The sequence below is a fragment of the Thunnus albacares genome, chromosome 15 (genome assembly GCF_914725855.1).
Source record: "Thunnus albacares chromosome 15, fThuAlb1.1, whole genome shotgun sequence".
Lineage (NCBI taxonomy): Eukaryota > Metazoa > Chordata > Actinopteri > Scombriformes > Scombridae > Thunnus > Thunnus albacares.
Window position 1 is genome coordinate 11,591,687 of NC_058120.1, and position 16,105 is coordinate 11,607,791.

A 16,105-nucleotide genomic window follows, 5' to 3' on the forward strand; every position below is an offset into this window, starting at 1 on the left:
GCGTGCATCAGCTAGACATTCTCCAACACTGAGGTGGGCTCGGTCACATGGATGTCAGACAGATGACGATGCGAGCTCACCATTCTTAGTCACTAGACTCCTCTGACCACTGTCACTGTACCTGAATTATGTAATTGTGATAGAAAGGGCATTATGACAAAGGCCCCATACAGCACACAAGGAGGTAAACAAGCTCATGAAGGAATGTGACACTGAGGGTCTAAACCCCGCCTGTGATTAGTGAAACAGCTACTTTGATACTGTGACTACAAAAACTGAAACAAAAAAATCACAATTCCCACATGAGGATATAGAAAAGAAAAACAGTTTGTGCAAGGTTTTCATCATCTTTTTCGACACAGACACACGTCTTTGACATCAATAGAATGTCGGAGGGATGTGGCACCAAGAAAAGCCACCTATTGAGAAACTCCACATTAGCAAACCAAATCTTTGACTTGAACACGTTCTTTCTAGACAGGAGGACACAGCAACTTCCTCGTCTCTAACCACACAAACCTGGTCACATGACAACAGTGGAAGCAGCCATATCCGGTTGTCTGTGTATGTGTATATCTTCGCCACTCTGCAGTGCAACCCCCCGCAAACAGTCTGCATAAACAACAAAGATGACCCTTGTCAGCTTCCTATTTACACCCATTTCCTCTTCTACTCTTATTCAGTTCTACTTTCCGCAGCGTGGCTTACTTATGCACTGACATGATGTGACAGTGAAAATAACAGTTATGCTTTTTGCATTTTTTATTGTTGACTCGCACACACATTTAGGTGAGTAAATGTAGAAAAAGGACTACATTGCTACATTTACTAGGCAAAAGGAGTGTTATGCAACTATAATAGAGACCAGCAAAATAAATCAAGACCAAATATTTTCACTTATTTAATATTATCTAAAATTTCTGATGCTAGCTTTCAAAATTGTATGCTTGACTTCAATGCTTTGCAGAGTAGACCATAAATACATCCTGTGTACAGTGAGAAACACAGTGTAGACTGCTGACAAAGGACAATGGGCCTCATAACAACACAGGAGAGCCTTCTGCTTTTAAGTCAGTTCATCATCACAGCGTTCCTGTAAACTAAACCTGTTTGATGTCAAAGTGTTCTCCAAAACAGGAAACTGGCCAATAGACAGACTGACCACAACCTAGATAAGATAAAACCTGCTTCAAGTGTCTGACTGTAAATGCCGAGACAGACAGACACACTTAGCTATGGAGGAAACACACTAAATGCTGTGCCCCAGAATCAAAGCTGTTCTAATAAAAGTACAGTGTGACAGCAGACATGTGGCTGAACTCAATGAAATTGGGGGGAAGGACAGAGGAATAGGAAGACTGATTTGACACCAGATGAGAGATGAGAGAACTAGAGGGGATGAGAAAGCTACGCAGTGTGCAAAGAGTTGTGCTGAGCAGAGTGGTAGTGAGACAGATCACTACATATGTTCCCCACATATGTAGGACTGCGAGTGGGGGGTGTGAGCACAAGTGAAGTGTGTATGATCCATGTGCACTGTGTGTATGTGTGTGCATGGGAGGAGCTGTCAGGGCCTGATAGAGTGTCTTTACATGACAAGCAGCTGCTGAGGTCTGGGATGCGCGCTGGGCAAAGTGGAAAATAATGAACGAAGAACCGCTGCCAAACACAACAGAATTCATCTTTATTTGCCAACTGCTGCATGGCCCTGTGTGCGGACAGCTCCAGGCTGCCACTGCCACGCCCTCTATACCCCAAACACACACACACACACACACACGCACGCACACATCAAGGTACAAGGGGGGAAGAACAGGTTCCGCCACAGCTGCACATGATGGAGCATTGTCTTGTTTGCTTATGTGTGCATGTGTGACAAATCATAAGTACTGTATAAAGTCTGCGCATAACGGTTTGCGATCCAACAAGGTACCCCATCAGAGTTTGCATGAGGACAGAGGTAAACCTGTATCACAAGACATCTCTTAATTAAAGTTAATTCAAGTGAATCGTTCTACTCCAGATGCTGGACTAAGAGAATGCAATTTCACAAATCTAAAAGTTTCACCTGATCCTTTAAGTGAGAAAAAAAAAGAGGGATTAAAGGGATTAAAATTTACAATAGTGCTTCCTTTCGATGCTGAAGCCATTTGCAAGTCAACTTGGATTAAAAGGCCTTAACAGTAAGGGCTGGCCATTGAGGGGTCAATAAATAAAAAAGGGAAAAATGTGGACAGCTTTAGACACAAGAAGCAGAGAGAGAAAGAGGACAGAGAGTGACAGAGGTTAGTGGCTGATTCCGAGGAGCGTCCTGTTCTGTTCGTCTCTACATGACAACGACAGGAATGCTGAGGTCCCAGCTGCTGTGGCTTGTTGGCTTTTAATAAGGCGCATCAAGCAGCATTCATCGTGCCGCCCCCAAAAAGAGAGGCCACAGTGTCCTTACAATGTGTCCAAACTAACAGCTCTGCTGTATATCATCTCTTTCTCTCGCCCCTTGTTCTATCTCGTCTTTTTTACTTCTTTGAGGGGTTTTAATAAAAAATCCAAAACAATAATCTTAAAACAGAGAGGCCCACCTTAGTCATCTGGCATGAGATAAACCATACACACACACACACACTCACACTGTATGTAGGTGAATACGCACATACACACCACAGGGTGAGAGGAACCAAGAGAGCGTCAGACAAAATGCGCCTCTCAGTGCCCACACCCAGTGGTTGGACTTCCTGAGGGGGCTGCTGTTGGGTTTTGTCCCCGTCTGGCCATTCATGGCTTGGGGATGAGAGGAAGGGAGCCAGTGGTAACTGCATGAACTGTGCATGTGTGTATGTGTGTGTGTTTGAGTGGTGAGAATCGGATGAGAGGGGGGGTAGGCGGAGGTTGAGGATTAGGGAATTAGAACTCCAAAGCGAGGGAGGAGGGGGGAGGGGGCTGCGCCTTTTGTTGGTTTTTCCTCAGCCGCCCCCGCCATCCCTTCGGCCCTTTTCTGCCGGGTTCTGCCTGTAGGCTGCAGCTGCGGCCTGCCACCCTGTGCCCTGCATCTCAATGAGCCACGGGCCGCCGGCTCCAGAGGAGAGGGGGCTCCCTGATGCAGGGGTCACCACTGAGCCCCAGCAACCGCAAACTCCGCCTCCACCATCCTCCTCCACAGAGCTCTGAGCTGGGCCTCTCGTGCTGCCCGGACACCCATCTACCCATTTGCCCATCTCACCGTGTCCATATAAGGCAGCACCAGGCTCACATGCCATCCTAAACTGTCCAGGAGTTTGGTCTCCTTCATTTTTTTCCCCCCTTCTCTTTATGTCTTCCTGACATCCCCCCCTCCTTCCCAAACCTCTTTTGTTGGCCTTTCTCTCTCCCATGCAGCTGGATAGGGGGATCCATTGCCAGGGCATTGGCAGCAGCATCAACAGGTTGTGGGGAAGGGCCACCCCGGCCTCCAATGTAGCCCTCTCTGTCTCTTCCCCTTATCCCTCTCTCTTTCTCTCTGTCACTGCGGTTGCTGCTGCTACCCCAACAGGGGAAAAAAAAAAAAGCAAGGGGGGTGGGGGGCGCAATGGAGGCTGCCCCTCTTTCTCACGCTTGTAAGAAAGCCCTCACTTCTTCTCCGTGGTGAGTGACACCTGCTGATTACCATAGAGACACTGTGGGAAGTTCCCCCCTGCCACACTGGGGCTGAGATTTGCCCCCTCTCCCTGGGTAAACAAGCAGTCCATGGATTAGTTAACTGGGTTACTGCATGGCAAACAAATAAACACACATTATTTAGAGCAAATTAGTGCCAATGAACTCTCAATGACACTGTAGGATCTAAAACTCTCAAACGAACAAGGAATAAACTCCACAGCATCCGTTTTTTTACAGTGACAGGTACTCTCCAGCTGTTGATACGATCAACATCAACTTCCTTCTAAAAGTGCGCTAAAACTTCTTGTACTGGCATACATTTAACCTCTGAATATTTTGCAAAATATGTTCCCTGTGCCAGAATAAGCTGATGTGGAGGATGCACATGCCCACATATCTGAGCATACAGTCAACTCTTAGTCTGCAGACAGCTGAGCATCCCCTTCATCTCTCTGTCTCCCCTACCCTCCCTAAACTGGAGAGAGGTGCCAGTGATGTGATTGATGTCAGAGACTGGGAGCTTTTCGCTGGTCCATAGCCGCTTCCGCCATGGGTCTGAGTTGTCAGCAGGGTCATTATCCTAGCAACAGGGTGGTGGGGTGGTGGGCGGGTAGCATGCGCTGGAAGTGGGGGAGGACTGAGAGGCGTTGAGCTGGAGGGGGCAGGCAGAGGCAAAGAAGAAAAGGGGGGGTGTTAATAGAGACTAAGAGAAGAGGAAGAATGTGGGAGTAAGAATGAAAGAGAACAAGAGGAAGGACAGAGATGAAGACAGCAAGGAAACGACAGAGACAAAAAGGAAGGAGAGCAACAGAGACAGAAAGCGCTGCCGAGCACCACAGTTGTGGTGAGCAGGCGGACTCTGCACAGCAAAGTAAGCACACAGCGGGCTTGCCGTGAGAGGAGGCGAGTGGTGGAGGTGCCACCTCCTCTCAGCCTCCTGGTTCCCCCCACCATGCCAGCCAGCCTGCCTGCCGACAGCTGCACCCCAGTAATTTACTTCTCTCCACCACATTTAGCAGGAAAACTGCTTCCCATTACCCAGAGCAGGGGGTCCGTGCTGACGGCCAGACACCCGGCCAGAGCGCTGGCTTCCCGGTGTGACACCCTCTGCTGCTGGACTCTGCCTACAGGGGCTCTGCTCCCAGATCTGTCTGGCACTTCAACTTCCACTGCTGTTGATCAGTTGGGTTGTGTCTCAGTACTTAACCACCAATGTTGGAAAGTTATTTGCAAAAAGTTATTAAAAAATAACACATGGTATGATGATTGCTTTCAGTCAAACTAATAAATTCCCAACACCAAATGATATCTAACTCCCTGTTTGCCATCTATAAAAATCCATTTTCTCTCTCTCAGCTTAGTTTTTTAAATTGTTTTCCTATTGATATTCTTTAACTGACTTTATCTGACTTTATCTGACAGGTGAAAGACAGGAAACATGGGTAGAGAGATGGGTAGGGCATGTAACAGGAGGTCCACAGCCGTGGATGTTGCGGTTATGTGGTATGTGTCTTAACCAGTAGGCCCGGAAGGGTGGCCTAACATCAGTAACTCTTTGATTCTATTTCTTTATATACTAGCGTCTTAAGTGCTTTTAAATTGAACTTTGCTATATAAATTATACAAGCCTACAATATAAAATCTACAACTCTGCAAATTGCTGATAAGACATCTGCTAAATTGATGGGTTTTTTTAGACTTGATTATCAGTTCTTTAATGTTTAGTGGCCATTATTCGGTTAAAAAAATGCTGCAAACAGCACTGAACTTACAACAAAAGGATACAAAAATATAATTACGTATATAACTGACGTATAAATTAATGTAGTCACACTTCTAAATTTGACCAATAAAACACTGCAAAACTTTGTTAATAATTTAAAAAGTAATTCCAAAACTGTAAGACATCATCCACAAGCTTCAAGATGACAAACAGAATAATTTTGGGATGCATTTAAAATGATTTGCTTATTTTTATGTGCACTTGAGACTTTTGCACTTTAGACTGTAAATGCCTCGCAAAGTAGGTGAAACTATTAGCAAATTGCATGAGCTATTGTTCCAGTCCTGCAGTACGTAATGTGTGTGTTGCTGCAGTGTGTGGCCCATGACAGCCATAATGAGGGGATGTGTAGAAGCCTGGGCGAGCCTAGCAGCAGAGCTGGCAGCCAGTCAAAATCCTGAAGTCCTGAGACAGTCAGCATTGCAGCATCATGAGACATTCTTAATCAGGTGGGTCTGCTCCTTTGAAGAGCTTTTAACAGTGCAGGAACACCACATTCCCTTGCTGAGCTCTTACAGTGAAAACTAATACAAATGTGGAAAATGCTGGCTCAATTGTTGCAAGGCCTGCTCACCAGATGCACAAGGCACAGATATTCAAAAGATGAAAAAAAAAAAAAAAAAAAAAGAAAGTTTCAGCTACACTGACTACTGTGTCTGGTGTTTCACAAAACCCGTGCATTCTTTTCTCCTCTTTCCCTCCCTCCCATTCCGTCTCTGAGTCTCATGCACTTTCCTGGACCACCAACAAGGTCTCGCTTGGAGGAGCAGCTCATGGGTGTCCTTCAGCCGCATGACCAGCAAAGGACCCAATCAGCTGATGAGCTCCAAACCAAACCATGAGAGGGTCTCTGTGGCACGTCGCACACAACATCCATCCACTCTCCTGAGGCCGACTGGGTCACTGAGCAATGTTCTGGGAACATCACAAAGACGCTGCACAACTTCTGTCTCTCTCTCTCTCTCTCTCTGCCTGCCCCTCACTATCTTCCCCTCACTGTCTCTACTGGTGTGCTCTCTTGCTTTCCCTCTCTCTCTCTCGCTCCAACCCTCCTCTCATGAGACGGAGCCAGCTGAGCGTGCTACCCAAATCCAACAGTTGTTGCGGCCTTCGTTAGCCTAACGAGGGGGCCGGCTCTTTATACTTGTCAGGGAGCAAATGAGTCAAACAAACAAGGGCCAGGGAAGAGGGGAGGACAAGCGAGCGCTGTTCTGTCGAGCTTCACTGGGTTCTTGGCCGCAGCACTTCCCTGGAAACTAGGGAACCCACAATCTGCCTCTTTGATGTCTGATGATGCTCTGGCTTTGATGGAAACTTTGGAAAAACACACTTGCAAAAAGAAATAACATGCTGCTCGGTCTCTGTGGCCACTAGAGGCCGTAGGCACATTCAAAGTGTGTGGGTGCACTCTGTGAAAGATCTAAAAGGGAAGTATCATTTGGGGACGCATAACAACTGGTTATGATAGTAACAACAAAGTTACAGAGTTTTTGCAAGCTTGTACTTGCGATGCGGTCTGTGCATAAGAGCACTGGGTAATGTCCTGCTGGCGATGTAACTTCTAAACAAATATGCTTCACACTATCCCCACATTCACACATTTGCATACGTATGTCCAGACTACTCTACTCTCGTACTCTCCTATTCGACTGCTTTGTCTTGCATTCCAACGCTGTCCTTCCAAAAAACAGATATCCGAGATAACAACCACAACAACACATCCCAGGCGGTGTCCACAATCCAGACGCTTTACTACAGCGCAAGGCTTAAGGAGAAAGTATGAAGGTGTGTCCTTCAGAATGAGATCATCTCACTGAGTGCAGCCTGTCTGGAACAAATGTACAGAGCACTCCAAGGCTGAGAATCTGGAGCTCTAATGACAGATTAGCTCTACTGGGGGTTTTACAAGGTACTAAGGCACAATGCTTGTTCCACTTTCTTTCAGGAGCCTTTCACATATGCATGCTGAACATGACTAATCAGACAGGAATCAAAGAGCGAGAGTGAGTGGCGTGGATGTGTTTAGTTGAAGTGCCAGAGCTGCAGTGCTCTGTGCATGTGACTAGCCCACCATGAAATCCATTCATCATGTAGAACCATTAAATAGGCATTACTGGAGGATGAGGCCACACTTAAACTGTACCTGCTTTTGTTAAGACCCATAAGAACACATTTCGGTGCTAGACCGGGTCCACGGAACACACACAAAATGTTGATGGAAATATGAAGGGCTATCTTTTGTAAAACATTAAATTGGTGTTTTGAGTGCACACATGGGAGTAATGAGCATGCTGAACACACTTGGAAGTGGTATAAGCCATTTATTATTACGCCCACATAGAGATGTGAGTCACTTGGGTGGCGCCACCACACAAAAAAACTCTACTCAAGGTGCAACATGGAAGGATAGTGGTTGAATGGGGGCTGCCTGGCTGAGGTGATGGACAGAGAGACAGGGCCACTGCAGGTTCACCTTCTGTGCAGTGGCTCTGGGGCAAAGACTGCATGACAGTGACGCGACACTAAAAGCTTTCCTGTCAAGGAGGCAGGCGGACGCCCTCCAATCAAAACACAGAGGCACTGGGTGACATTTCACAGGGCACAGCTGCTGGGCTGCGACAAGCATGCCAACTCACTATTCCTGAAGGGTTGTTTGTTTAGTGTGTGTGTCACAACTAGAAGGGTGTCACTGCTAGAACTGTGTGCATGCATGTGTGAACGTATGTGCACATTCACCGCCGTACAACCTGACTGTTTTCTTGCGAGTCACTATTTGACCGCTCTTATAGTTATATTTTACACTAGCTGTCTATCAGAATCTTCTTTGCTGATCAGCACTGTAGAAGGTGTGGAAAAATGAACCTGGGCCAGTTTTGTGATACAGATGATACGCAGAGAACTGAATCTGATACCAAAAATAAATGAGTATACAAATTTACAGACTGAGAATGAATGACAATTCAGCCTTAATGTTTGATGTCGTGCTAAACAAATTTTACATGTTCCCTTCCAAAGAAAGGATGTTCCTGTTCTCGTTTTTCCCTGAACATACACAATAACACAATCTGACCCTAAAAGCATCTGACACATAACAGAAATATAATTCATGATGTGAACTTTGCTTGTAGATTTTCTATGAAGAGCAGCGGGGAATCATGAATGAATGAAATATAAATTTCTACATACGTTTTTTGTTACCTACTTCCTAACTTTGCAGCATTGATTTATACTCAAGAGAGCTAATGAAAAACTAATAGCAGCTAGCGTTTTATCCTTACGGGAAGGACCAGGGTGTGTCCGCCTGAGACCAACTGAGCCGAACCAGGCTGACCCTTTTTCTAAAACAGCAGTCTGTTGTGCTCTTAGCCCAAGCCTTGAGGAGGGGGAGCGCGGGCTTACACACCACAGCGGCACTCTGTTCCCCCCAGAGTCCCAGAAGCTCTCCTAGTGACCTGCTCCCATCACCTTATCCCCTGACTCAGAGTCTTAGTTTCCCCTCTTCCAGTAAAAGCTAGGTTCCTTGGCACAGGGCCCCAGATCCTTCAGTGGATTTGGAGAGGTTTCTTATCCTATTTTGACCCTGGTGGTGGTGGTGGTGGAGTGGGGCTCAGTGAGGCAGCCGCAGTTCGAAGGCAGAGTTAGTATGCACACATAAAGCGCTCAAAGCCAGCAGGTATGTGAGGAATGCCTCTTCGTCCAAACAACAGGACTCACGCCTGACACAGAGCCACGCCACGCCACGCCACACAGCGCTGTCAGAGCAGCTAAATGGGGCCCGCTGGGGACTCTGCAACTGGATGGCTCTTTATATTAGATTTTGCGTATGCCTCGTTTAAATAGATTAACCCCGTAATCAATCACCTTAAATAATTTGTTATTCAGTTCAGGCATTTCGTACAACTGCAAACTCATGCTAATTCAAGTATCTCAATTGAAGGTAATGCAGATTTGTGAAATATTTGAACTTTTAAAGTGAAAAATGTAAATTATTGGTTATTTATCTAGCATACTTTACTTTATTATTATATTCCTTGTTTATATACTACATGAAAACCGCCATGTGCCTGTATTCCATTAAACAAAGTACAGTTTGTTTTGCAGTCAAAATGCATTTCCCTTGTGTGTATCGACAAGGGATTTTGAAATCTTTTGCATAATGAACATATTTTAGGGCCTTTGCATATTTTGTGCTCTGCGCCAGCTTGGTTAACCCATAAGTTTGCACAGTTGGGGTTTCTAGTATACGAGGTGATGATGACGGTACTACATCTTGATTGAATTGTAAACAATACATAAAAGAAACCATGGAACATAACTGATGAGGGAAAATAGTCAGTAATTACCTCAAGTTCAAGCACAGAAAAGCTTCAAGTGCACTTACATTGAAATACAAATAAAACTCTTTACAACTGACATTAAATCTAAGTTTATAGCAAAAGCTTTATGCGTGCATTTACCTCTTTTATGCAGCCATCCCTCCTTGACGATCACCACATTGGTCATGTTGGTGGGCAGGATGGAGGATCCAGGATTCCCACAGGGAGAGTCACCACTTTGTTTCCCAAGTTTCCTTCACTCAGCCCTGTGCGGGAGCCTGGAGACGGGGTCCTGGGGTTTACAGCCGCCTTCTCAATTGTGGTTACCTATTAGTCGAAGAAGAGTAAAAATTAGCCCCGTATTGAGGTGAAAGATTTTTTTTTTTCCACTTGTCTGAATATTAACCCTCAGGTCAACACAGCGGAGAGGTGGTGGAATCCAGAAGATCTTGGTATTTTATGGCCCAGTTAGTGGAGGATATATGCTTAAACCAAGGTACTGTCCCTTTCAAACACTGCTAGGTGTCTAAGTCTCCTATATTGGAATGTTGCACAAACAAAACCATTCCTGATTGATTAAGTGTTTTTTCTACTAATGACCAGAACAGCAGTGAGTTATAAAATGATGACAATTCTCACATAGGCTGCATAAATAAGAGATTTTAATACTTAATTTGCAGATTCATGGCTTGTTCTCCTTATGATTTAGCCAAAGCTAAGTTTTTAATTAAACCACATTTGTCATATGCTTCTATGTCAATTTTGTAACTATATATTTTTTAAATTATTATCCTGTAAGCAGTTGGTAAAGAAAGTACAAAATTTGAGAGATCCTTGTTCAGTCGTTTGACGATTGCAATGTTTTGGTTCGTTCTGTGCTTGGGTTGTGAGTTTCTGAGGGGGGTGGCAGGGATTATTATCCCACTTGCACATTTATGTTTTGGATAAAACCGGATGACAAACTTAAAAAGGGTTTGACAACAAAATTGTTTTTTTTAAACACTTCGTTCTGAACAGAGCATCACTCTAGTGTACCTTTGTCTGCCACCGGGAAGTCCAACATGAAGCGTGTGCTTGGAGCAAAATTACTCATCGATCATTAAATTCTCTATATTATACATTTATGATGTTTCGCACTTTATCACAGAAAACATGTAGAATCCAGCAGGCTCAGCAAACACACAGACATCATTTCTAAAATGGTTTTCACATCTCTTATAACTTGAAATTGACTCATTTGCATAACTTTGCTAAAGTCATCTATTTAATGAATCTTATTTCCTTGCACAAAAGAAGTCATTACATGTAAAATTCACCACAGATTATTACACTGCTATCTTGCAGCATAACAGTTGTGGTATTTTTTCTAGTTTAAATACAAAATAAATGTGTTTATCACGTTTAAATACCACATCACATCATGAAGCTTGTGTGACATGATCAAGAGCTCCAAGCTACTAAATGAACCTAGAGATGAGATCATTTTATCAACTGATCAAGTTTATCTTACATCACCTGAATCAAATCTCTAATGGCTACTGAAATGTTTTTTATCTTCTACAATTCCATAACAACTGGCCAAACCCAGTCTTCTGATGAAGATCAATCTCATATGACTGAAAGCTCCAGAATAGCTACCATATGGACTTTGAGGTTTATTGCTTTGTCGATAAACAAAATACACTTCCGATGAGAAAGCGCGCTGGTCACAGTGAGGATGAATACCGCTTGTTAATCTGTCAAAGAATGTAGATAACGCTTCTGTTCTGCTTCTGTGAGTGTTGTTGCTGTTATTCACACCTGACCTGTGGTGGAAGCATACAGAAATGTTACTAGGCCTGACCTGACCAGAAAAAAAAAATATTGACACATTCGACACATTTACAGTGTCAAGTGCAGTACAGAAACTAAACATGTGCAACAACTATCAAGATCAAGCTACAGCAATAGTCTGACCTGCTCAGACTCAGGTATGACTGTACAGTGAATGAGGAGACAGAATTAAACTAACTACCTAACAAACTGCATCATAGATTTGTCAGTTACTTAGCAACTGCACGTTAAAAACATGGAGGCTATCATAACAAAAACACTTGACCTTTTGATTCAATCAGTACTTCTGTATTCTATAAAGACAGCTTTGAATGCAAAGCTTTGAAGCAAAAGAATGATCAATTGCCATACTTGTTCACAAAAATGTCACATACTGCGCCAGGCAATATCTGACCCTCGACTGAAATCAATTTGCCTGCTGCTGCGCCGTCAGAGTAAAGCCATCAAAAGAGAGCTCTGTTTGAGTGGCCTCATCCAGCTTACTGGTGGGGACAACAACAGGAAGTGGATGTGACTATTGACAGACTACGAGTTATATCAGTACAGCCCCAGGCTCAAACACATGTGTCAGTGAATGTGTGATCAACACGCCCTTTTACTGCCATTCTGCTCACTTCCATCAATGAGCAAAAGTGAGTTTATGAAAGCAGGGTTTATTTTTGCTCTGTGTTTTTGTTTATTGCTCTGGGGTTGTGGTGCTTGTGTCACACAGTCGATGTTGGAAGGATCTTGGAGAGGGATTTGAAAAAGCACAGTGAGTGCAATTCAAACTAGAGATCACACAAACCGTTGGATCCCTTCGGCATCTTGGTGTGTACTCTGTGACACAGGCACGCACACATTATACATACACATTGGGGATACATCACACAAACAAACTTGAGCGCACACACCACAGCCAAAAAAGCAACACATGCACAAGACCGGCTCTGGAGCCACAACAGAGCGCTGCTGTTTTAATGGGAGCGACCTGTTGCTACTGCGGCCTGTGTGGAAAAGCTGGGCTGCTGCCAGCGCTGCAGCCAGCAGCCACTGAATGAACCCAGTACCCTGACAGCGGGTCACATGGTCCTCAGGCCTCTGGGCCACCGCCTGCCTGCCTGCCTGCCTGCCTGCCTGCCTGCCTGCCTGCCTGCCTGCCTGCCTGCCTGCCCGCCTGCCCTGCTGTCAGTGCAGCTTTCAATCATTCATCTTTCTGGCTCTAAGTCCGGGGGCCACCTCATTCAATGCAAATCAGTGTCATGCAGCAAAGACGCCACACACCGAGCCTGTCACTGGGCCAGAGAGGACAGTCCCATGTGTTTATGGCAGGAAGCAGAAAATCAGGCCGACATCACCACACTACTTCCTTCATCATAGATCGATAGATACAAGTCTGTTATTGCTCCATTTTCTGTTGCAGCTTGAGTAAACAAGAGAGTCAGCAGCTGGTTTACGGTTACAAAGGTATGACATTTCACTCAAATATTTAAAACGATTCAAAGAAATGAGAACATCAAACATGCTCACCTGTCGCAGGAAAACAGCTCCCAAAGCGTCACTTAGCTTGTGCTAAAAATGCCACGATGAAACCAATGCTGGTCTGATATACAACACTGTGCCAAGTTCCTCTTTCAAGTTCCCTGAAAAGACATCACTAATGATAAGAATATTGTAGGTAGGTGTAGTTGACTATCAAACCACAGCTACTGCAGCTTTGAAAGTCAAGTAGACTTTAATCCTGGTATGACATGAACAGCAACCACTATGACGATGTTAATGTGCTGTAATGTGTTCGTTCTTACGCAGGTTCAGACAAACCAACAAAAACTGATTTATATACTTTTTCAGTCCATTCAAAAATGATCCTACTTGTTGCAAATCAAATGACCTGGCTGCTAACGTGAGCAACAAGATAAACAAAAAAGCATTTTTTCGGCTGCAATGTTCTCAGTTTTGTGACACAAACTGAGAAGAGTACCATCATGTGATGCTGACAGTGGGCTACCATCATAAGAAGCGTATCCTTCTCAGTGATAATACATTAACTCCTGTGGCGCAGTGCTTGGGGGACGGGCACAATAAGTCTGACTGTGTACAGGGACAAAATTTCAAACAACATTCCTCAGATTCTGCATGCAACTGGTGGCACATTTGCGTCAACGGGGCTGCAAGGAGATTGGGTGGGAGGTGACTGGTATTTTCTAAATAGAACAGGGAGAGCCAAGCAGTCAGTGGCTGCATCATTACGCCAGCTTGTTGCGTCTTCCTCTGGTCACATGCCATGTCCCCCCTGCATACACACAGCGGACAGACGTAGTCTCATGACCGACAAAATCATTTTGACACTAAAGGCGTATCAATATGCCTGGGGACAATGTACTCTTGGGAGGACTGTGCAAGCACATGTGAACCCTGGCGAACAGTAATATCTGCAATGTCAGTAATATCAGCAATGTGAGGTTTTAGGTTAAGTTGCTCATTAAAAAGCTTTGAATCTTACATGTCCTTTAAACTTTTCCATGTCAACTCCCACCACATCAATATTGCTTTACATCACTCCCATTTTGGATGAGATCCCTTCAAAAAAAAAAAAAATAAACCCACATGACAAAATTCCTGTAGTTAACACTGATTTAGTATAGACATGCATATCTGTCATCACTGTAGGTGGCATTATAACAGTGAGGACAGTGAAACTTACCACCATGTTACAGCTAACCACATGCATTCTCCAGTTGAACTGATTACAGGGGAGGAAAATCAGAAAATAACACTACAACACCCTGTTCTTAGGAGGTCCTGGGGCCCCATTTTGAGAAGCAACACAGGGGGGACAACTAGTCACAGCAAAGATGTGCCACATTTTACCATTAAAAGTGAGTGCCACAGTGTAACAGCAGAATAGCAACAAGCCAGGGAAGCTAATGACTAAAACTATTGTCTGGCAATAAATAGCTCACTCAAACACGTAAACAAACGCAGTGGTAGTTCATAACAATGAATGAGCTGCTCTCTTGTTGAGCTCATTTGTTTTCATTTGCCTCCTGGGCCACAAAGTACAAGCAAAAACAACTTTCTCGTAGAGGTGAAGCGTTTAAAGTAACATGACTGCAGATACTTTGGCCTGAGGGCTGTGTCTCAAAAGTGGTCATTGTCAAAAAATGAATGGAGAGAGATTCACTGTTGTTTGTGGGGGAGAAAAAAAAACACACAACAGCGCGTTGTAATTCACTTCAAAACGCGTATGTGCCCTTGACTTTAGTGCTAAGTAACTTCTACAGCAGACTGGAGCTAGGAAAGTACCTCATTTCAGGTTTGCATTTAGCGATAGAAAGGATATGGGGCCTAGCAGGGCAGCTTGGGTGAGAATAACCGCATCCCATGTAAGTACAATGGGGACCTACCCTGTCTAGCTGTCGACCTCTTGTAGTTAACCATGCGAAGGAAACGCGGACATTTACCTGGACAGGAATTCAACAATGTGTCCGTCTCATTATAGTGAGCTGTTTCGGCGGTATATAACGTTGATAAGTCCTTCAACAATCTGGACAAAAGTGCTCTCATTGACTCCGTTTCTCTTGCCTTTCTTCCACTACACCTCCCAAACGCGCTGTCTGCAATGCCTCTGTGGCAGCCTGCTCTCCCGGGTCCTAAAGCCGACCGCTTTATGATTCACAGGAGGAGTAGGAGGTTGTCAGCGGTCCCATTGAAAAAAAATCCTGCAGTGTTTCTGTAGGGGCTTATTCTGCATGGCCTTGTTGAACTCTGCGGTGCTCTGTCTGTGGCGGCGGTGGTTTCCAAAATGGGGTCCAGGGACCTACAGAGGCCTCCGTGAGGCATCCAGGGGATCCTCGATGCAACGAGGGATATCACTGATTTGTGTTTTCATTTTGGTTCTCGGCCACCTACTGCACAATGGGCTGTAACTAATTATTATTTTCATTGTCAGTTATTCTGCGGATAATTTTCTTGATTAACTAATTAATCATTGGTTTATAAAATGTCAGAAAATGGTCAACATGGACAATTTCTAAGTGCCCAAGTTGATATTCATATTCTCCGTTTTCTTTGATCAACAGTCCAGAACATAAAGATATTCAGTTTACTAAGAAACCTATTACTAACTAGGAAAACCAACAAATATTTGTGGAGCTGGAACCACATTTGAGCATTTTTATTTTTAAAATGGACTCAAACAATTATCAAAATAAATTTTCTGTCAATCGACTAATCATAGACAGTTTTTTAAGACTCTTTAAAGTCATATTACAACAAAATCTTATCAAATGTCATTTAATTATGTAAAAATAGTGATGTAAAAATACTCCAAGCAATAAAAAAGCTCACATTTGTACTAACATATCAAAAGGAATAGTGCTTTTGAAGAGTGGTTGGTCCCCTTTGAGAATGTTAAATTATTTATGTATTAAGATGTATGATGTTGCAGCTGAACCCTGTGGCAAATTACTTGTTGTTTTGTACATCAACAGAGCAGTATGAGATATTGCATAAGCTTAAGCATATTTGGACTCTTTATTTGCAAAGTAACTAGTAATTA

At 44.1% G+C, this 16,105-nt stretch overlaps 1 protein-coding gene across 3 annotated transcripts in view; it reads right to left on the reverse strand.

Moving 5' to 3' along the window:
- The window catches only part of akt1 (v-akt murine thymoma viral oncogene homolog 1), a 28,949-nt gene extending 13,585 nt beyond the window's left edge, over nucleotides 1-15,364 (reverse strand). The window contains exons 1-3 of one of the 3 annotated variants that reach the window (XM_044374927.1): nucleotides 15,009-15,364; nucleotides 13,075-13,187; nucleotides 9,874-10,059 (exon numbers count right to left, since the gene is read on the reverse strand). In XM_044374927.1, coding sequence (XP_044230862.1) covers nucleotides 9,874-9,919 — 46 coding nt within the window. In that variant the 5' untranslated portion in view covers nucleotides 9,920-10,059; nucleotides 13,075-13,187; nucleotides 15,009-15,364. Of the gene's footprint in view, nucleotides 1-9,873; nucleotides 10,060-13,074; nucleotides 13,188-14,951 lie in introns of all 3 variants that reach the window. The other 2 variants (XM_044374926.1, XM_044374928.1) reach the window with 2 other exon arrangements.
- Nucleotides 15,365-16,105: the final 741 nt, after the last annotated feature.